This window comes from Geotrypetes seraphini, chromosome 4, assembly GCF_902459505.1.
Source record: "Geotrypetes seraphini chromosome 4, aGeoSer1.1, whole genome shotgun sequence".
Classification (NCBI taxonomy): domain Eukaryota; kingdom Metazoa; phylum Chordata; class Amphibia; order Gymnophiona; family Dermophiidae; genus Geotrypetes; species Geotrypetes seraphini.
This window is the reverse complement of record NC_047087.1, coordinates 63,290,901-63,313,624: the sequence shown is the minus strand read 5'-3', so window position 1 is coordinate 63,313,624 and position 22,724 is coordinate 63,290,901. Positions and strand designations below refer to the sequence as shown.

The window sequence follows — 22,724 nt, the reverse complement described above, 5'->3', positions numbered from 1 at the left end:
TGATGGAGGGACATGATTTCAATATTTACAACTGCCCCCTTCCAGCAGTAATAAATTCCCATTGTGCAGTGCAGTAGAGATATAGATTCCCTATGTGAAATAGGGAATCCACATCTGTCTTATAGACCAGCCTAGGACACTGTCTTTCCCCAACCTTCCCCATACATACCAGAAGTCCGGATTTACCTGGACATGTCCTCTTTTTAGAGGACTTTCTTGGTGTCTGGATGGATTTTTAAAATGCAGCAGTTCGTCTGGGTTTTCAAGGATGGAGCTGCATCTGGAGGGCCTCCAAGCATGCACGGGTGTGATGTGATGATGCTACACGCATGTGCACATGCATGTGACATCATCACATCACACCTACACATGCTCGGAGGCCCTCCAGACGTGGCTCTGCACTTGAGAAGAGGTTTTGGGGGGGAGCAGAATGGGGCGTGACTTGGAAGGAACTGGCTGAGGCTGGAGTGGAACTAGGCAGGGCTGGAGTGGGACCACATGTCCGGATTTTACCGTTACAAAATCTGGTATCCATACCCATGTACCTTGACAGCTAAATATAGTTAGTTTTCCTACAAGTAGATAACCTCTGTTGTGAAATCCTATTTTTATGTGTAGGCCTTTCTGCCCATATAAATAGGTGCCAATTACACACAGAATTGCTTCTAAATAAGGGCCTTAACAAATAAATATTGCCAAAGCATTTAATTCATACACCCCAAGAAAATGTAATGAGAAAAACTGAGGAACAATGAGCTAGGAACCTTATATGATACATTATAATTTTTTTCTAGGTCCGTAACAACAGTACATCACTGAAGCCAAGTGAAGTGGAAATTGCAACTGAAGAAGCAGACAATCCATGCCGCTTAAATCTCAAAAATTTTGCAAAATCTGCCAGAAACAAAACACCTTCCTTACACACCAGTAGCCTCTCTTTCAATTTAATTGTTTTCATTGTCCTAGTGTGTATTTGGTAGCTTTTCTTTGCTCTTCAATGTTGGATGACTTAATGCATATTCAACAGTATTCTTAATTTATAACTACCCTTGTAAAAGCCCAAGAGCAACCTTACTGGCTCAGGCCAATGGTCCATCTAGCCCAGTATTCCATTGCTACGGTGGCCAATCCAGGTCACAAGTACCTGGCCAAAACCCAAATAGTAGCAACATTCCATGCTACTGATCCAGAACAAGCAGTGGCTTCCTCCATGTCTGTCTCAAGAGCAGACGATGGAAGTCCCAACTCATATGGAATATGTGAAAAACCATTCTAAGTCGAAAAAAGAGGGGAAACATATAGGCTGATTTTCAAAGGTTTTTGAAACCTAACTGAATCTCATGCTAAGCCTCTAAATTAACAGTTGGGGTATGCTGGTCCAACATCTTTTTAAACAGCACAGAGCAAATCCACTTACCGAACAGGAACTGCTTTGCAAATAATGTTGATGCAGTTAACACTATCTATCCACATCATCTACTCGGTTAACATTTAAAATACAGCACAGTACTGTTCTGTACCGCACTGAACATTAACATAACATAATTCTTTATTTATATACTGCACATATGCAGGCTTTTCCTAATTATGACAGGCATAGCCATGCAAATGGTAACTCGCAAATGGAAAAATTGTGATCGCCTTAATTTTCCTTTTTGGTGGGTGAGTTTATGTTTATGCTACAGATATGAGAAGATGAATGCTGATATGTTGGGGCATAGCAATTTATTCAAACTGGTTTGGGGCCCGTTGACATCCTTTGTAACTTCATTATAGGTATCTTTTGTTTTTAATTTTTGTTTATTTCCATAAACATCCAGGACATGGTGGGTGGGTGTGGGGGGGGGGGATATCTTGGTTTATTCTTTGATTAAATGTATTAGATGGGAGGGGAGGGATATCTTTCTTCTGCATTGTTATTGATTGAATAAAAGTGCTTGTTTTGATTATTAATGTCTGTATAATTCCTGGCACTTTGTATTAGTTTTGAAAAATTAATAAAGATTTAAGAAATAAAAAAAATATATATACCGCACATATGCCTTTTGGTTTATGGTTAATTAAGGGGTTAATTCTATAAGGACCACACATTCTATATATGATATTCTAGTCATTTAAGTGCATATGTGAACATTTATGTACATGGATCAAAACAACCTGGCTATACATTATTCTGTATGTTAAAGTCTTTGCAGATGGGTGTTAACGTGGGAGTACGGTTACCTGCCATCCAGGAAAACCCGGACACATCCTCTTTTTTGAGAGGGCTGTCCAGGTCTCTGGACAGACATTCCAAAACCCAGCAGTTTATCTGGCTGCGTGTGGAGGGCCTCTGAGCATGTGTGGATGACATCACATGTGTCCACACATGCTCGGAGGCCCTCGGACGCAGCCTGGAGATCAGGAATTAAAAGAAGAAGCTTGCTGGGGCAGCGCTGGGGGCAGAACAGGGTGGGGGTAGAGAACGAACGGGGCGAGCCTGGGGGCAGAATGGGCTGTGGCTATGCGTCTGGGATTTTGGGACGCAAAATATAGTAACCCTATGTGGGAGGGATGTGGATGGAGAATGAGGACTCAAATTTATGCACTTAAATTGTAGAATACCAATTTACTTATGTTTCTCTCCAAACTAGGCATAAAAACTTACACCGGCCCTATGGCTGGTACAAATGTTTGTGCATAGTTAACTGGTTATTGCTAACATCCTATAATGGTGTCCAGAAAAAATGGGACTGCCTACTTACTCTCAAAATACTTTGCAATTGTTTAAACATTTAGGGCCAAATTCTCTAACTGGCACCATTGTCAGTGGCTGCCAATCAGATGCCAATCACATGATGGCGCCGGTTACAGAATCACGCCTTCAGCAAAGGTAGGCACTGGAAATGTAGGCCAGGGTTTTCCAGGCCTATATTTCCGCTGTCTACTTTTGATGTGAATCACATCTCCACAGGTGCTTTAGGCTGCTTAACACCACTTCTGGCATTAGCCACACCCACAGTGATGTTAGGCAGCCCAAAGCCCCTATGAAGGTGTGATGTTTTAGGTGCCAGTAGGTGCCTTGAAACTTAAAGACATCATTTAAATGGTGTTTTCTATTGAGCTATGGCGACTACCAGTGCCTATAAAATCAGCACCGTTTAGAGAACCCAGACCTTAGGGCCCCCTTTAATAAATCCATGTTAACAAGTCCCAACATGGCAAATTCAATGCAATCCATAGGAATTGAAATGGCTGCATTGCATTTGCCACGTGGTAATTGCTACTGTGGCTTTGTTAAAAGGGCCCTTATGACCTTTGAAAATTAGTATAATGGGTTTCTACTTAGTTAATTCATAATTTGTGTTCAGAGTTTTCCTTTAACTTTTATACATTCATGAAGTTTATGTTTATTGGACGCTTCTATACCGCTACTAATGACTGGGGAATCAATTCAGAATGGTTTGCATGAGCTTCAGTAAAGGTGTTACAATAAATGAGCTTCAGTAAAGGTGTTACATGAGTTAAATATATGTATAATCTTACCTATATGTAATAGCTATGTACATATAGTATTATAGTTTCTATATATCATATATTCATCTTTCTTTGTATTATTCATGAGCTCACCCTTTCATTTTCCAAGTGGGTAGTAACATAGTAGATGACGGCAGATAAAGACCTGAATGGTCCATCTAGTCTGCCCAACCTCATTCAATCTAAAAATTTGATGTTTTTTTCCTTCTTCTTATCTATTTCTGGGCAAGAATCCAAAGCTCTGCCCGGTACTGTTCTTAGGTTCCATCTACTGAAGTCTCGGTCAAACCTCACTCCAGTCCATCTACACCCTCCCAGCCATTAAAAAAAAAAAATTAAAGCCCTCCTCAGCCCATCCTCCACCAAATGGCCATATACAGACACAGACCGTGCAAGTCTGCGCAGTACTGCCCTTAGTTCTTCAATATTTACTATTATTTTCTGATTCTAGATCCTCTGTGTTCATCCCATGCTTTTTCCCCCTAATTGTTTCTTTGTTTGTTTGACACCATTGAGCTGTTGGCTCACTGAATTCTGGGATTTCATTAAATTAAGAGTGCATCTGTTTTGTGAGCTTAATGCCCTGGATGAATCGTGTTTAAAAATAAAGTACAGTACTCAGAAATGTCTCATATTTTAGGCAGAAGTTTCTGCTGCAGTAGGATGTTTTTGGCTATTTGGAAAATTGTTGCAGATTCCAGATTTTCCAGACACCGTGTATAAGAAAAATAGGCATATACAGTTAAACCTTGGATAACGAGTAATGCGGTTTGCGAGTGTTTTGCAAGATGAGCAAAACATTTTATTCATTTTTAACTCGCTAATCGAACGTTGTCTTTCTACATGAGCATGTACGCACAATCACGCACAATGTTGATGAGCGCGACAGACATCTTACGCAGGGTTTTGTAGTGGTGGCAAGCATGGCGTCTGGTGGGTCCCTAGTGTAGGCCTTGGCAGGCAAAGTGCCTGTGATTTCATTTCAGGCCTGTGACTCTTTTGAAGAAGATGGTGCATCGGATTAGATGGTGTGGCTCTGTCATTACTGCCACGCAGAAGTCTGCTGCTCTTTCTGCACTGGTGATCGAGTGAGTGGACGTTGGGGGGAGAGGGAGCAGGAAGGGTGGTACTGTGCATTGTGGAAAGGGCAAGGTGGCGGGGCAGCAATTGCATTCCAGGGTGGTTCCCACAGCTGAGCTGGGTGGCAGTATCATCAGAATTCCCCTGACTGATCAGGCAGGACAGGCCGGCGGTGGCCTTGTTGTAGCAGGACCTGTTGCCAGTTCTAACCCCAACATGGATGCGGATGGGCCTGCTCCATGGCAGGTTTTACTGGGGCTCCTGGTGGATTTGTTGTGGGAGGCCCTCGAGCTGGTGTAGAGCAAGTGCAGTCCTCGAGTCCCTCTGGCTTTTCCCCTCTTGGTTTCCAGGGCAGTAGAGGCCCACTTGGGAGCCATCTCCCTGGCCTTCATTTGTCCTCCCATGTCCCTACACTGGACCCTCTCCTTCTTGGGGCGGGACTGGGACCGGGGTCTGTCTTCCAGGCCAGATGCTGGGTAGAGCAGACTCTTTTGGTCTGGGGCAACCCCAGGGAGTTATTACAGGGAGTACTGTACTGGTTGCTGCTCTTTTCTTGCTCTTTTCTTCAGATTATTTGCTTTACTTTATACAGTACATGTATTTTGTATTAAAGTTTTTGGGTTGTGGAATGAATCGTCTGAGTTTCCATAATTTCCTATGGTCTACCGCGGCTTGATAAAAGGGGGCTTAAGTATGCATTAGTTATTGAGGAAGACCTTTTCTTTCTTTTATTTTTTTAGATTCATTATTTTGTTTGACTCTGTCCTGCAAATTGCTTTTTGTGATATTTGCAATTTTTAAGACAGCATAAAAAAGTTGTAATTCTGTATTTCACAATCTACTGATGCACCAGTTTAATTAGAAGAGATTTTTTTTTCTTAACTATACAGTACAGAATATAAACATTTATATTTAAACAGTTAAATAGTACAAGTTTATCTTTTGTTTAAAGCTGAATTGCAGTAGACTGGAATGCCGCAATGTGAATCTGTGCAAGAATTGAATAAATAAAAGATTTTAAAATCTTAGGTTTGGTGTTATGTATAACGTAGCACAAGCTTCCGACCAGTTTGTCTCTCTGTGGAGAATGGATGGGCATGCCAACCCCACAGCGCTCTCTCCCACATTACCCACTGTTTCTTCACACATATACCACTCCTCCACCAGCCACAAGGCGCTCACAGTGTAGCAGGAAATATGGTAGTGTCAGCAAATGCCCTCACCCCACCCTCATCCTGATGAAGACTCTCTCACAATGGTGCCACTTCTTTAAGTGCCAGTGGAGGTTCAAACATTCCCCCTTCCCCTCAGCCCCCCTCCCTCCTTACCAGCAAATACTCACCAGAACCACTGATTTAAAATTACTGCTGCTTCCTATCTTTTGCTATAAATTGATGATCTGCTGATCTAAATTCACCTCACCTATAACCCCAAATGCCCTTCAACCACAAGACACGTTATACCCACATGTCGTACACCTCATGCCATCATTTGCCATGCAGTCCTCTCATTATCCCCACACACCATACATACCCCCACCTACCAGAAACATCACAGCCCTCTCCTCACCCTTCATACCCTGCATATTCCCCTCACAGAGAATCTTATCTGAAACAATTTGTGGATAAAGCCATTTTTATGTTGTAGCACAACAGGCACTGGGTTCACTTTGCTGTGGCATACAACCGTCATTCCTTTTTCCCCCTTCCCCTTCTCCTACCCTCAGCATCATGACCACCCCGCTGCCTTTCAGTACAAAGGGAAGCGAAGAATGAAAGGAATGATTCAATACATTTGTCCTTGATCTTGCTTCATAATAATAATAATAATAATATAAGAGTTTATATACCCCAGGACCGTGAAGTTCTATGCAGTTTACAATAATTAGAAGATGTTACAGATGATTAGATAAATGAGGCCAAAACAACCTCAGTACCAAAATGACTGGGAGTACCTGAATTTGGGAGTAAAAATGTTCATAGGCAAGAAAAAAAGAAATTCCAAATGATGATATAAGAGAATCTGCAACAGCAGAAAGCAAAAATCTCTTCTACAGCATAACAAGCATATGCAACATTTTATTGCAATAACTGGGTGTGTTTGACACAAAAGTATGAATTTCGAATAGCATTATAGAAACCTTTCCACAATCTTATTGTTAGCATTAAGAAAGCAAATCTACAGTGAACCAATATCTCATGTATGCTTGTACAAGCATTGTTCCATCACTGCATATACAGTGAAAAGGATCTGCCTTTGGGCTCCTTTAATAGTAGCAATGCAATGAAGCCCAGTCAATTCCTGTGGGCTTCGGTGCACTTACTGCGGCAGCACCGCTATTGCAGCTCTATAAATGACATTTTAACATGATAACAATACACATTTATGGACCTTCCATCCAAATAATAAACCTCAGATATCTGAAGGCAGGAAATGTGTGTTTGTTCCTGCTTAGCTCCTTAGAATGCTGGTTTGAGAATCTTCCACTTGCCGTGGTTATAAAAATTGGACACAAATAAATAGAAAAATAAATAGGATTCTGTAAAAATGCAAAAAAAGAATCACAAGTCTTGGAAATAACCACAGCATTAATGCAATACTGAATAATGATGGTGGGAAGTGGACCAGTTATTCTATGTACTATTTAGAAGTGAGGACTTATTTTGTTTTAGAAAGAAAGATTCTGTTGTTCGTTTTAAACAGTAGCTACAACCTACTACATCAAATAATTTTTGTTGAACTTCCAAATCTAACATAAATACTTTTGGAAAAAAGTTTTTGAAACTGCTAATATTACAACGTCCAAATGTCTTTGAATATTCTCTTTCTTTAGGTTAGAATTTCTGTACAATAAGGTTACACTTAAAATCATGAGACTAACACAGCAGTCATCATTTCCAATACACGGAAGCAGAAAGAAAATAATGATGCCAACATATTTACCAGCACTGTGAGCGTGATGCTGTACAATGAAATGAAATAGCGATGAAAAAGATAGCGCTTTAAAAATGAAAGAATGAAAAACTCCTGGAGCAGGGTTTTCGTGTGCATTCCTTCTTCGGGATGCCAGGACAAACAATCCCACTCTATGGCAATTCGTGCACACCTGAAATATCCTTTACTATTCTAAAGGCAACCATAGGATGATAGGCATTAATGCTCAAAATCAAGAGTAAATTGTGATGACTTCACGGCCACCTCCTCTAACAAGCAAGACTCTCTCCAGACCTTCTGTTAAAACCTCTAGAAATTCCATATCTTTTATAACAAAGTCAAGGATGAGCAACATTTTCTTTGAATACACTGATCCATTCCTTGGTAATTTCTTGTATAGATTATTGTAATGCCCTCTATAAGGAAATAAGACACCTTCAGATAGTGCAGAATACAGCCATCAAGATTATTTATGGCGCAAAGAAATACGATCATGTTTCCCCTTTTCTGTTCAACGCACATTGGTTACCCTTTGAACATAGAATTAGCTATAAAATTTTACTCTTAACTTTTACAACTCACTCAAGCAATCTACCAGAATTCATTGATAGACTTCTAATTCCTTGCAGTCCCATTAAATCGCTTCATTCTACATCGCAGAATCTCCTTGTGGTACCATCATTAAAATTAATCAATACGCTGAGATCCAACAATTTCACTGTCACTGCACCCTCTCTCTGGAATTCGCTGCCTAATCATTTACGAATCGAATCCGTACTAAAGCAATTTAAAGCAAAATTTAAAACATTCTTGTTCCAAGATGCTTTTGGATAACAACTGTCCTTTTAAGGACTAAAACCAGTTTTATAGCCTTTTACCCTTACCTATTGTTTTTCCCTTAATTGTGCTCTTTTTCATTAAGATTGTAGTTCTCGCCCTTCTTCCCTAATTATTTGTAGTTAGTATATATGTTTGTATGTGTTTACTAACCTAACCTGGTTCTGTTTAGTAATTTAATTTTAATTTGTTCTTAAGACACTTTTTATTTCTGTACACCGCTTAGAAATTTGATTAAGCGGTATACATTTTTTTTTTAATAAACTTGAAACTAATCACTCACTGAACTGGACTTTGAAGTCCAGTTGCTTAATATATATCTGAACTAAGTCCTTGTGACAGTTCAAAAAAGTACAGGGTGCCCACGAAAACACTCCTTGATTTTAAATGGTTACAAAACCAACATTTATTGGAATATTCTTTCACCTTTGAGGCTACAGTTTCATCAACTCATAAAGTTTCATATGATATCTGTTGATTACATACACTCGATGTACGCCCCACCTGTTACTCGGCAAACATCGATGTGATAATCAAGCTTGGACCAGACTCTCTGAAGCCTATCCGGTGTGATCGCGTTTACAGCTTCAGCGATGCGTTCCTGCAGACCATCCTTAGTTGCGGGTAGTGGAGGTACGTACCCCCAAAGGAAAAAGTCACAAACAGTAATGTACAGTGATCTCGGGAGCCACTTGAGGAACACCTGGTCTTTTTGTTGCATTGCATTGTCTGAAGGTTGTAACTTCTGCACCAATTGCAGCTTATAAGGGTGATTGTATGAGATCTTGCTAACCCTGCTTTTTGGAACTTGTATTTGCTGTCATCTTATTTATAAACATATTCCAATAAGTTTTGATTTTGTAACCATTTAAAATCAAAGAGTGTTTTTGTGGGCACCCTGTATATCAATATTCAACACTCAATCAGAGTAAGCTCTATCTCTTCATGTATTACATTACATTACATTACAGATTTCTATTCCGCTTGTGCCTTGCGGTTCTAAGCGGATTACAATTTAAGAGACTGGACAAATTCAGGAATATTACAGTACATAGAATCAGGAATGTATCAAGTTACAATTGTTAGTCTGGAAGTTTCCAGGAGAAATTTGGAGCACGTAGTAGATAAATCGTAGGTTGATGAAGTGAGTTGTACAATGTTTAGGTATATTTATGGAGGGGTGTTCGTGTGTGTAATTTCTAGTGCTATGTTGAGGTTAAGATGAAGGAAAGTGTTTTTTTGAAGAGATGAGTTTTGATTTCTTTTCGGAATTCTTTTATGTCTATTGATTTGATCAGTAGATTGGAAATGGTAGTGTCAATTCTTGCTGCCTGAGTGGCCAAAAGGCTGTCGTATAGTTTCTTACGTCGTGTACCTTTGAGAGGAGGGTAAGTGAATAGGTTTTGAGTTCTCCTTAGTCTGTGTGAGCGATTACGGTGTAGTCTTTTGTTTAGGTAGCTGGGTGCCGTTCCGTGTGTTACTAGGCATTTAGCATCTAAGAAGCTGGCTTATCTGAAAGACCAGATGTTAGAGACATAAGTGCTGGGACTCACCATCTGCATTAGGAAAAGAGGAGGAGGAGAGACATTTTTCCCCTTTGCCTTTCAGGCTGCATGCCTTCATTGCTGCAAGGGGCTGTGCACATGACAGCTTAGTCATGTCTGTTTGGGGTGCCAGTCTCCTCCTTTTGCAGATGAGTTGGGGAATAATTTTATAACAATATCTAAAAGATACAGGTATTTTATGTCTCTTTTATAAAAGCTCAATGTGAAACTATTAATATGGCAAAAAAACCAAGAAACAGACTGCAGACTGATATGTACAAGATGCAGGCAACGGTTATTATACCCGACACGGTCCGTGTTTCGGAGAACACGCCTTCTTCAGGGGTCCATGGTAGAAAAGGTCTAAAGTAAACCGCAATAAAAAGGTATAAAACAAGCGCCTGCGTAGATAGATTTTAAGCCGAATGTGCGACACAACAGCAGTGAAAGTTAGGCGTCGCACACTCGGCTTAAAATCTATCTACGCAGGCGCTTGTTTTATACCTTTTCATTGCGGTTTATTTTAGACCTTATCTACCATGGACCCCTGAAGAAGGCGTGTTCTCCGAAACACGGACCGTGTCGGGTCCCTTGGTTTGTAATAAGGTGGTATCATTAACTGCATTAAATATTGGGTATAATAAACATTGCCTGCATCTTGTACATATCAGTCTGCAGTCTGTTTCTTGGTTTTTTTCATTTGTTGCTTGATATACTGCAGAGTTTGTTGGATTTCTTGGTGTTGTTCACTATTAATATGGCAGCCAGATGATATTAAGTATAAAGGGGCTTTCATATAAGTGAGAACCCAATAGGCCATTTGACTATGGGGCTCATTGTCAAAGCAGAGGAACCTATGGTACTTTGTGTGTCTTAAGTGCTTTGAAAATGAGCCTCTTTACACAACGGCACATCCGAGGAAAACTACACATTCAAATATATAAACAAAAGGGTTTGGGGGTTTATTTCTTGTTACGAAAGGATACAGTTTTCATCCCCCTCGGTGTTCTTTGGAGGACCAGGCATGTTAAGTAGCACAAGCCTGGCATCATGTGATCGAGTTACAATCACTTCATTAAGCTTCACTGCTGTGTGCATTCTTCTGACATTGGACTGGTCCCTGTGAAACAAAAATCAAATGAATATGCATTATGAAGGGTTGCGCACGTGCTACGAATGACCTCTTATAGAATAGTGACCAGCAGAAATGTATGTGCCATTCTTTGATAGCATGTATCTTGCTGGTGGGTATATGCATGGGTAGAATTTGAGCAGAGTGAACGGGTGTCAGGTCAAAAGGGCGCCAGGACAAAGGCGCGCGCAGACAATTTAGCGCAGCGCGGAAGCGCGCACCGCAGAAAATTACTGTTTTTAGGGCTCCAACGGGGGTCGTGGGGGAACCCTCCCACTTAATAGAGATCGCGCCGCGTTGTGGGGGCGTTGTGGGGGGTTTGGGGGATTGTAACCCCCACATTTTACTGAAAACTTCACTTTTTCCCAGTTTTTAGGGAAAAAGTTAAGTTTACAGTAAAATATGGAGGGTTACAACCCCCCAAACCCCACATAATGCCGGCGCCATCTCTATTAAGTAAACTGGGGGGGCTCCCCAACAAAACCTCCCGTCGGAGCCCCTAAAAACTGTAAATTTTCTTCGGTGTGCGCCTCCGTCTTGCACTCAGTTGTCGGCGCACGCCTTTGTCTTTCGCGGGGTTGTCTATGAACCGAGTGAACGTGTACGCATGTAAATTATAGAACACTGTAAGCTATAGGTCAGGTGTGAGCCGTCAAGTCTAGATGTACACGCATCCTTTGCCGCTGGAGTTAATATTCTTTAGCAAAAAGTAGACACCCATTTTTCTATATAGAACATCATTTTTCGCACCTAAACTAGGTGCTCTGTTATAGAATTTCCCTCCAAGTGGGTAATTTTTAGATCATTTGCACACATGAAGCAGGTTTAGATGAAGAAAAGGCTTTTTTCAAATTATTGCCTGGATTCTATCCCCTGAATTCTCTATATAGCATCCATAATTATGTGCCCAAGTTGCATGTGCATCTTAATTGAGTAACGAGCCATTAATTGGCAATAATGGAGTGCTGAAAACTAATTATTGCCGTTAATTGGTTCCTATTAGGATTTGCGCATGCGTCTTGTTAAGTGTTATTTTATAAAGATCCGCACACAAATCTTTAATGTGCGACTGAATAGGGGCGTGGCCATGCAAGGAGTATGGGCATTCACTAAGGGTTCATAGACAACACCGCGAAAGACAAAGGCGCACGCCGACAACTGAGCGCAAGACGGAGGCGCACGCCGAAGAAAATTACAGTTTTTAGGGGCTCCGACGGGGGTTTTTGTTGGGGAGCCCCCCCAGTTTACTTAATAGAGATCGCGCCGGCGTTGTGGGGGGTTTGGGGGGTTGTAACCCTCCACATTTTACTGTAAACTTAACTTTTTCCCTAAAAACAGGGAAAAAGTGAAGTTTTCAGTAAAATGTGGGGGGTTACAACCCCCCACCCCCCACAATGCCCCCACAACATGGCGCGATCTCTATTAAGTAAAGTGGGGGGGTTCCCCCCCACGCCACCCCCATCGGAGCCCTAAAAACTATAATTTTATGCGGCGTGCGCCTCCACACTGCGCTCAATTGTCTGCGCGCGCCTTTGTCCCGCACGCTTTTGACCTGATACCTTCACTAAGGATGCGCACAGAATTATAGAATCTGGGGGATCTGCGTCTAACTTATATGTCAAGATTTATACCAGGTTTCACTTGGTAAAATCCTCACGCTCAAAGTTGGGCGTAGATCCTGGTGCTACACGCTGCTCTATATACAGTGTGCTACTCGAAGCATCATTTATAGGTTAGCGTTCTGCGTGCATTTTTTTGACACCCAAATGTTGGCCCCATTTACTGAATCTAGTCCTATGTACATACTTTTTACATGAACTTAATAGATGCATTCCTTAATAGAGACATACTTTACAAAAATAAAACACAGACCTAGGCAGAAAAAATGATAAGTTTGTCAGCATTAAATAACAGGTGCAAATCTGGGTAGATACTTTCTGTTTGATAGGGGAGGAAAAGGGTTTGGGTTTTCCAGGGGTCTTCTGCCTTTCTCTTAGGAGTTCCTCTACATTTCCTTCACCTATATAATACACTAGCTGATGCCCCGGCGTTGCACGGGTATTTAATTATAGCAATAACACTGTAAATGGAATGAAATAAAGATACTTTATAGTGGTAAATAAAATTATTTTTTAACAGCTTTATAAAAAGTACAATATTCAAATTATAATGTGAAATATTTGACAAAATGAATACAATACAACTAACACAAAACTTGATTATAAACAACATTTTTAGTTTCACCTCCAGGAGCAAGAACATATAAATTCTTGGGTGAACCCACCCTTGAGCAAGCAACATAGAGTTGTCCATGGGAAAAACAGGGGGATCTTAAATGCACTCCACAGTATGTAATAGTCTGTCCCTGTGATTTGTTGATTGTGATAGAGAATGCAAGTCTCACTGGAATTTGCAATCTCTTAAACTGAAAAGGAAGATCTGTTGGAATAAGTGGCATCCAAAAGTTCCAGTATTGATTAAAACAACTCAATATGTGGAAACTCAGGTTGAAAAGAAACTCCATGCAGTTGTTTCCCGGTTCAGAATGGAACCTGTGTTCCTAGTTCAGCATATGTGAGTACACATGTAATGTAATAACATTATGAACTGGGGTGCATGACGGAAACAGTTACAAACACAGTTAGAACATACAAACTCTATATGTATGGTGTCCATGGTAGAATAGAAACGATGTCCCTAGTGGTTATAGTGTCATAGAAAGTGTTTTATAGTTGAAAGAACGGTGAGAATGGCAGCTTTTTACATCCTTTCCATTGACATGAATGGGTGAAATCTGATTTTCTGTTTGTAGCTCCGCCCACGTGTGCAGGTGGGCAGCGAGACCCCCAGAACATATCACCCCAGGTAATTGGAATTACTGTGAGAATGGCAGCTTTTTACATTTTTTCCATTGACATGAATGGGAGAAATATGATTTTCTGTTTGTAGCTCCGCCCACATGTGCAGGTGGGCAGCGAGACCCCCAGAACATATCACCCCAGGTAGTGAGGGATCTGCATACCAAGTTGCGTTCAAATCGGTCATGCCGTTTTTGAATTACTAAGAGAATGGCAGCTTTTTACATTTTTTCCATTGACATGAATGGGTGAAATCTGATGTTCTGTTTGTAGATCCGCCCACGTGTGCAGGTGGGCCGCGAGATCCCCAGAACATATCACCCCAGGTAGTTGGAATTACTGTGAGAATGGCAGCTTTTTACATTTTTTCCATTGACATGAATGGGAGAAATATGATTTTCTGTTTGTAGGTCCGCCCACGTGTGCAGGTGGGCCGCGAGACCCCCAGAACATATCACCCCAGGTAGTGAGGGATCTGCATACCAAGTTTCATTCAAATCGGTCAAGCCGTTTTTGAATTACTGTGAGAATGGCAGCTTTTTACATTTTTTCCATTGACATGAATGGGTGAAATCTGATTTTCTGTTTGTAGCTCCGCCCACGTGTGCAGGTGGGCTGCGAGACCCCCAGAACATATCACCCCAGGTAGTGAGGGATCTGCATACCAAGTTTCGTGCAAATCGGTCAAGCCGTTTTTGCGTGATCGCGGCACATACACACACACACACATACATACATACACACATACATACCTCCGATTTTATATATATAGATTGTGGTCTGCAGATAGGGATAAAAAAGATGACAAAAATTCTTGAATTCAAAGGGTGGGCAGAATGTCATTTTGGTGACAAACTGAAGCTTAGTTATATTTTGGAAGTTGGATTATTTGGTCATTCACTAGCATTGATTTTTTTCTTATCAATGGTTTTCCCTTTTACTAAGGAACATGGCTGGTGGTAACCCATTAGAGAGTTTAGCCATAAAAAGAGTTTGAACAGGCGGGGAAATAAAAAGGGTTTTGCATAGATTGGCATAAGCCAATTCCCACTTTGTTTACTGCTGTTATGGCATAAATTGACTGTAGTTTAAGTCTGATCTCAAAGCCTATTTATTTGGAATAGCTTTTTCTCTAGTTTGTTTTGAATTGTTTTAAAGTAGGGGAGTTGGTAGTGCTTTTCATGCTGCAGGAAAGTGCCAGAAAGTTTTTGTCATCAGGTTTGGGGGGTGGGGGGGGGGGGTAGTGAGATAAATGTGCACAGCGGGGAATGTGAGGATTTATTTGGAAATGTGGCCCACCTGAAGAGTAACAAATATTGATGTATAGGGATGGAGCTCCTCATATGTTACCAGAAGAAGATTGGATGTGTTCAAACTATGAGTTTTGAGCATTCTTCTTGAGCTGGTACTGTAATGTGTGCAGCAGATTCTGTTTTGCCTCTTGCAGAGATTCAGAGGATCCAGAGATAGTGATCCATGGTTTTCATTTTGTATGTTAGCCCAAGCAAAGGTGCTAGCAATTGTTGATTTTATTTATGTTATATATCTATATCTATATATTTTTAATTTAGCTGTTGCTAGCAGTTGGCATGGAATAGCCTGTATCATGGGCTATACTTTTGGATTTATTTGCAAGCTTGTTGTGTGGACTTCATCTGAGGCTGGCCACGCATAATAGTTATGGCATTAGTAGATGAAGTGGACTCTTGTGTTGGGTCAGATATTTTTAGCTATTCACTTGGGGGAATATGCAAGCTGGCCATCTTGCACCTTACTGAGATGTGAAGGAAGTCTTTGTCTTATTTAAGGGCTGGATGCCCAGGTCAGCGATGCGCTGGTCTGACAGTTTAACATATTTGATTCAGTAATCAGTGAGCACATCACTATTACTTACGGTTTAATACTGATTAGCTCTTTGAAATTTTCAGCTGCATTTTTCCTATTCTGCTTTTCAGAATCAGCCTTTTCTTTGGTCCAAGTCATCTGAATTTTCTCTGACACACCCTCTCTCTCATCGTCTTCATCTGAATACAGGCTTTCCAATCGTATAATTGAGTGCCTGTCCTTCACAATCTGAGCCTGGGAAATACAATATATTCATTATAAATATGAAATATTCAATATCCTGGTCTGGATACAGAAAAAAGAACCACCACAGAAATCACAAATAACTAGCTATGTAAAGGGTAGAAAACAGGTGAAGCCCAATTTGATTAGTCTGTCAGGGGAGGAACCAGAATGTCCAGTTTGTTCACAGTTTCTATGATATTCTACAAAGGCTCTGCTGAGCATTTTGTAAAATGCAAGCGTGCAAGTCTGCACACTGATTTGCTGACATATCCAGTAGGAGAAGCCATTTTACAAATATACACATGCACAAAAAGAACAGTATTAATGCCACAGTTTTTACATAGAAGCACAGGCACTTAAACATATAAAGGGCAATTCTAGTAACTAGGTGCTAACATTTATCATTTATTAAACTTGATATACTGCCTTAGTTGCTACACAATTCAAGGCGGTTTACAATAAAAAACAATTTATAAAACAGAAATAGAATGCCATTGATAAAACCGTATAGAACTCCACATTAATACTACGGGGTCCTTTTACAAAGGCGCGGTAGCAGTTTTACGCGCGGCAAACTGCGCGTGAAACCACCTGCCGCGCTAGTACCTAACGCCTCCATTGACGAGGTGTTAGGATTTTAGGCTGCCGCGGGGGGTAGCGCGTGATGAAATGTCCGACGCGCTAACCCCCGTAGCGCGCCTTGATAAAAGGAGCCCTAAGTAGATATAAAACATTCAAAATCAGATATTGCAAAATGGAGTGTGCTCTCCATTAATTTTTTTTTAAAAAACTAGGATAAAGCTCGTTCAAAGAGATAAGTTTTTAAAAGTGCTCGAAACTTACCCCCTCTTTTACTAAGGTGCGCTAACCGATTAGCGTGCGCTAATCGAATTAGTGAGCGCTAAACGCTAATGCATACATGTTAGCCTATGGATGCATTAGCGTTTAGCGCTCGCTAATTCGATTAGTGCACCTTCGTAAAAGAGGGGGGTTAGTATATGAAGATTCTAAACATAAAATTAAGAGTAATGAGTTCCATAATGCTGGTGCAGTAGCAAAAAAAATGCTGTTTCTTGTTTTCCATTTTGTTTTTGAAGGCTGAAGAAGGACAAGTCTATTATCCGTTCATGATCGAAGGATCTGGGATGGTGAATAGGGAATAATTAGAGTTGCCAAATAATCTGGAATACCCGAGTGTAAGTCAGAGTAAGAATAAACTGGTAGCCAATGTAGTTGTTTTAACAAAGGCATTACATGATCAAATTTTTTAGCATTTAAAAAAAAATTCTAACTGCAGTATTTTGTAGTGCATTGTTTAGAATACTAAGGCCCGGATTCTCTAAATGGCGCTGGTATTTTAGGTATTTTAGGCATCCAATTTCAACAAAAAATGCTGTTTAAACAACGTTTTAATGATCCATAGGTACTTTATGGCACCTAGTGGCTCAGTAAGGGGAAGGGTGGGGACGGTTCGCCCCGGGCACTGTCTTGCTAAGGGCGCAGCACCCCTCCTCCTCTCCACCCACCCCCCGTTCCTCTCCTTGCCACGTGTGTGCATGCTCCTTGCCTTCCCCCGTACCTTTTCTACTTCCCTGGCATGAGGTTGTAGTCCACATTGGCACTGGCACTCTCTCTGACATTACTTCTGTGACCCGCACCTAGGAAGTGACATCAAAGGGTGAGCTGACACCAACGTGGGCATGCTGTTCATGTCAGATAAGTTAAAAAGATGCGGGGGAAAGGGTAGGAGGCATGCACATGGCGGTGGGTGGGGGTGGGAAAGAGGGCAGGGGAGGGGCACTATTCACCATCACTACGCCATTGATGGCACCTAACGTCACTGTACACATGGCTAATGCCAGATGTGGCATTAGGCACCGTTAAGCACCTCTGGAGGCATGATTCATGTCAAAAGGTAGGCATTGTGAATGTAGGCCTGTAAAACTCTGGCCTACATTTCCGGTGCCTTCCTTTGCTGGAGGCTCCATTCTCTAACAGGCGCCTTTGTATCTAAATCTTAAGGGGACATGGTAGAAGTGTGTTTTGGGTGGGCTTAGGGCTTGAATATTTTACAGCAATAATCACACATTTTACAAAATGTCCAGGGCACAATTATGATATTTTGGGCTAGACCAGTTTTTTAAACATATAAGGGCCAAAAATGAACCCAAACTAAGCAGATGACCACTGGAGGGATGAAAATATGGTGTGTCCCCCACACACTTTCCCAATAGTCACTGACCCCCCTCCCAGCCTCCATAATATCTGCATGAAACAGTACATATCTGTTTCCATGATAGCTGAAGATACTTTGACCAGTCCTAGTAGAGCTGCAAGCAGGTCTTGGAGTAGCCTGGTGGGCAGTGCAGTGGACTGCAAAGAAGGGGGATCCAGTCCCATATGCCACACTTGTGGTAGAAAGTGTGAGACCACCAAAACCTACTGCACTGCCATGTAGGTGACATCTGCAGGCATAAGGGCTATTGAGGAGGTACATAGGTATGTACAGTAGGTTTTAGGGGGAGTTTTGGATGGCTTAACATATAATATATGGGGTTATGGTGAGATGTGTACCTGGCACCCTTAATATGAAGTTAGGAGCAGTGCCCCCTAAGTTGCCCCACTGCTATGCTGTCATGTCTGTGTGGCTGGTCCAGTGGTAGGCAATTCCAGTCCTTAAGAGCCACAAGCAGGTCAGGTTTTCAGGATATCCACAATAAATATGCATGAAATAGATTTGCATCTCAAGGAGGTAGTGCATGCAAATCCATCTCATACATATTCATTGTGAATATCCTGAAAATCTGACCTGCCTGTCAGTGGCGTACCAAGGGGGTGGGGGGGTGGGGGGGGGGGTCCGCCCCGGGTGCAGCCTTAGGGGGGGGGGTGCACAGCCGGCCAGGTCCAGAAAATGGTCCATCGCCAAGGCAAAGTGAGTCGATCGCGGAGCTCATCCCGGGACAGATAGGGAAAATGCTTGAGTATCTGATTGTAAAACCGCTTAGAAAACCTTGATAGGCGGTATATAAAATCCTAATAAACTTAACTTAAAACTTAATAAACTTAAACATTTAGGGAGGGGCAGAGAGATGGCAGACAGTGGATGGAAGGAAGACAGTAACAAGAAGATGAGGAAAGCAGAAACCAGAGAAGACGAAGGTAGAACAAAAATTTTCTATTTATTTATTGCTTTAGGAGACATATGTCACTGTTTCTGTGGTGTTGCATTTTATGCAGAGTCCAGCTTCTTGCTGGTTCAATTTAACTTTTGTCTATGTATTTCTATTTTATCCCCCCCCCCCCCCTTTTACAAAACTGTGGAGCGTTTTTTAGCACCAGCCGTGGTGGTAGCAGCTCTGATGCTCAGAATTTTATGAGCCGTCAGAGCTGTTACCACCGTGGCTAAAATCCACACTATAGTTTTGTAAAAGGGGGAGGGGTTAGTTTGTGATGACATATTCCATACTAGGTGAAGGTGTTTTCTGTGTTCTGTGTGTTCGAAAGATGGTTTTCTGTTAGGATTGACGGTGTAGGATTGATCTGTACTGGTCTGGCTTGTTTAGTTTTACAATGGGTATATTGATGTTGTACTGCTCACTGCAGTATGTAAGATGCTGCCTTTTCCTAGGTACTCATGTGTGACATGTGGCTTGTTACTAGAAATCATATTTTTCGTACAGATTGGGGGGGTGCCAAAAAATGATGGGCCCCGGGTGTCACATATGCTAGGTATGCCACTGCTGCCTGTGGCTCTCGAGGATTGGAATTGCCTACCCCTGGGCTAGTCCATTAAAAATGCTGGCCTCTCCTACATGCAAATGGCTTGTTTTGGATGTTTTTAATTTGGACATTTATGGTAATGGCAAAAAAAAAAATAATAATAAATAAATAAATTAGATGTCAGCAATAAAAGAATACCAACAAAATCCACAGGAAACCAAGGTAAAACAAAAAAAAGAAAACTATTTAAAAAGCCCCTCTATACCTATCACAGAAGCACAGCCTCCTAACCACTCATGCCCTCCCCCCACACACTTCCTCAGCATACATCCTGACTACCCACACATAACCAAATCTATGTTAGTAAGCATACTTCAATCCAGAGATCTGCCTGCTTTCCCTTCTTGTTTAGTAATGTGTAGAAAAGAATAATAAACCACAAAGTCTTATAAAGAAAAAGATCACAACTTAAAAGGAATATGTATGTTTCATATTTGAAACAGACAACTCTATAAATGTTCATCTAATCATAATAAAAAACAAACAAACAAAAAACAGTCATACTTCTCTTTCTCTTTCAGTTTTGCTTAATCTCATTTGTCGCAGCATCTGAGACCTTTGCTCCATCATTAGAGTCCTCTCATAAGTATAAGCTGAAATGTCACTATTATGCTGGAAAAGAAATTCCCAAAAAATTTAAAAGTTTCACATGTTACCATATAAATGTATATTGTTCTATAAAAAGCTTATAAGGCCCCATGGAAATATCCCTTACCATTTCGACCACTTCTACTTCTGCTTCTATTCTCAATTGATACAGGAAAGTCTTGAGGTCTTTTTTCATCTGAATACTGTTGTCATCCATTTGTGCAACAGTGAATATTCTCATCATGCATTTTTTCCAAACCTGTTAAAAAAAAAAAAAATAACCAAACCAACAAAATGAGAACAAACAACAAAAGCAGCACCTTAAAGATTTTAAAGGCTTCTCTATACTGTATATCAGAAAATAAACATATTTTACAAAGTAGTGCGGACTAGATTGCATGCTACATCAAAAGTCAACACATATATTTGAGATACTCTACAACAAAACATAAATTACTGGGAAACAATGTGAAAAAAAACAGCTTTGAGACGTTCAAATATGTCACAGGCCGTATCGAAGTGGAAGAGGATCTCTTTTTCCTTAAAGGACCCACGGCAACAAGAGAGCATCCATTGAAAATCAGGGGTGGGAAATTTCATGGCGACACCAGAAAATATTTCTTCACCGAAAGGGTGGTTGATCGCTAGAATAATCTTCCACAACAGGTAATTGAAGCAAGCAGCGTGCCAGATTTTAAGAAAAGATGGGATTGGCATGTGGGATCTCTTCATGGAGGTAGTTAGGGGGTGGGCCATTAGTGTGGGCAGACTAGATGGGCCGTGGCCCTTTTCTGTCGTCATGTTCTATGTTTCTATACTGTATACCATACAATAATGAAGCAAATTCACTGAACAAATCAATCCTATTTATTGTACACAATACCAAGATCAATACCATCATTCTAATACATACCACTACAATCTAATAATACTGATTTTACTTTACACGAAGAAAGTGGCGGGTCAGCAAAGAATGGATTTCCCTATTCCATTGGCTGTTGCTAAACTATCTTCAGGCGTACTGTATAGCCCTGTTCTTCACTCCTCTGAAGTCTTGTCTCCTGAAGACGCTACTGGCGAAACACCGTCGGATGTAGAGCAAGGCTGCTTTGGCATACTACTGCGTGTGAATGCTTTGAACTTCTGCTGCGTGTGAATGATCCTTGAGTTAAGAGAACTGTGGCAAAGCCTTCTTCTTATGGAACTGATTGCGAGGTTCCGAAGAAGAAGTAACTGAGATTTGTGATTTCTGCCCTGTGGTTTTTAAGATTCTATTGTATTTTAAAATTTCTCTATGATTTTGGGGAGGTAGCTTCAGGACATTATGCACTTTATTATTAGATTGTAGTGTTACGTATTAGAATGATGGTATTGATCTTGGTATTAATTGTTTGCAATAAATAGGATTGATTTGTTCAGTGAATTTGCTTCATTATTGTATGATACTCTACAACAGCAATATATAATGTGATAAAGAAAATAAACTGCACTAATACTTCTGATTCCTGCTTTCACAGAGGACTTTGTGGCTGTTTCTAATGTTGTAATACTGCATTCTGGCAAGCAAACTAATGTGGCCATTTCAAACATAGGTCAACAGATAATCTGTAGACTTCTCTTAAAATTCACCCCCAAACTTTTTAGTATTAGCTACGGAAGCTCAAATTGATCTGGTGGGATTTTTCAGATATTGATCATGAATGAGCTATATGGAAACATGATTCACAAAATAAATATCACATGTCAAACTATAAAAATTCTGGCAAACATACTTGACTTTGCATTTAAATTTAGGCAAATGCATTTTTATTTTTTGTATTTATTGACAATTTTGTCTTTCGCCAATCATAGATATCAACATGCGAAACATTATAAAATTCACAAATATCCACCTTCCAATTCCCCAATATCTAATTGAAATTCTTTAAATAACTCATCTTCTACAACTTGTACTAATGAAAAAGCACGCCCTAAAATCTTTCCACTCCCCAAAAAAGTTATCAATACTCTTCAGATTTGTTATTATATCTACAATATGGTATTATCTGGAAGTTAAAATAGCCAAATATAATGTGCTAATGTACCTTGTGTTGTTTTAGTAGAAAAGGAAGCAGCATTAACATGCCACCATCATGGACAATCCACCATACATCAATGTTGCCCTCACTGTGGCGCTCATGATTGCTTGGATAGAAAGGTACATTTTTGGGCACCATTAAGGCCAGATGAGCTGCAGTGGTGCAACGCACAGTATCTGATAATAAACCAACAGAAATATTTGTGAAATAATGATATCAGATAGAAACATGAACATGCAATAAACACCTGTTCACATAGGAGCTCATTGCACCCAGTGATAGCAGCTCAAAAAAGCGTTTACCAGGA

At 40.7% G+C, this 22,724-nt stretch overlaps 2 protein-coding genes across 4 annotated transcripts in view; one reads left to right on the top strand and one right to left on the bottom strand.

Moving 5' to 3' along the window:
* LOC117359494 (dipeptidase 2-like) overlaps positions 1-1,656 on the top strand; it is a 43,369-nt gene extending 41,713 nt beyond the window's left edge. For all 3 annotated transcript variants that reach the window (XM_033942381.1, XM_033942383.1, XM_033942382.1), the window contains one exon: positions 795-1,656. In XM_033942381.1, the coding sequence (XP_033798272.1) occupies positions 795-980 (186 nt within the window). In that variant the 3' untranslated portion in view covers positions 981-1,656. The remainder of the gene's footprint in view (positions 1-794) is intronic.
* A 4,717-nt stretch (positions 1,657-6,373) lies between these two features.
* SLC12A4 (solute carrier family 12 member 4) overlaps positions 6,374-22,724 on the bottom strand; it is a 109,020-nt gene continuing 92,669 nt past the window's right edge. Inside the window, exons 19-24 of the mRNA XM_033941941.1 lie at positions 22,424-22,593; positions 20,467-20,598; positions 20,256-20,363; positions 15,796-15,980; positions 10,898-11,031; positions 6,374-7,854 (exon numbers count right to left, since the gene is read on the bottom strand). Of these exons, the coding sequence (XP_033797832.1) occupies positions 7,763-7,854; positions 10,898-11,031; positions 15,796-15,980; positions 20,256-20,363; positions 20,467-20,598; positions 22,424-22,593 (821 nt within the window). The 3' untranslated portion in view covers positions 6,374-7,762. The remainder of the gene's footprint in view (positions 7,855-10,897; positions 11,032-15,795; positions 15,981-20,255; positions 20,364-20,466; positions 20,599-22,423; positions 22,594-22,724) is intronic.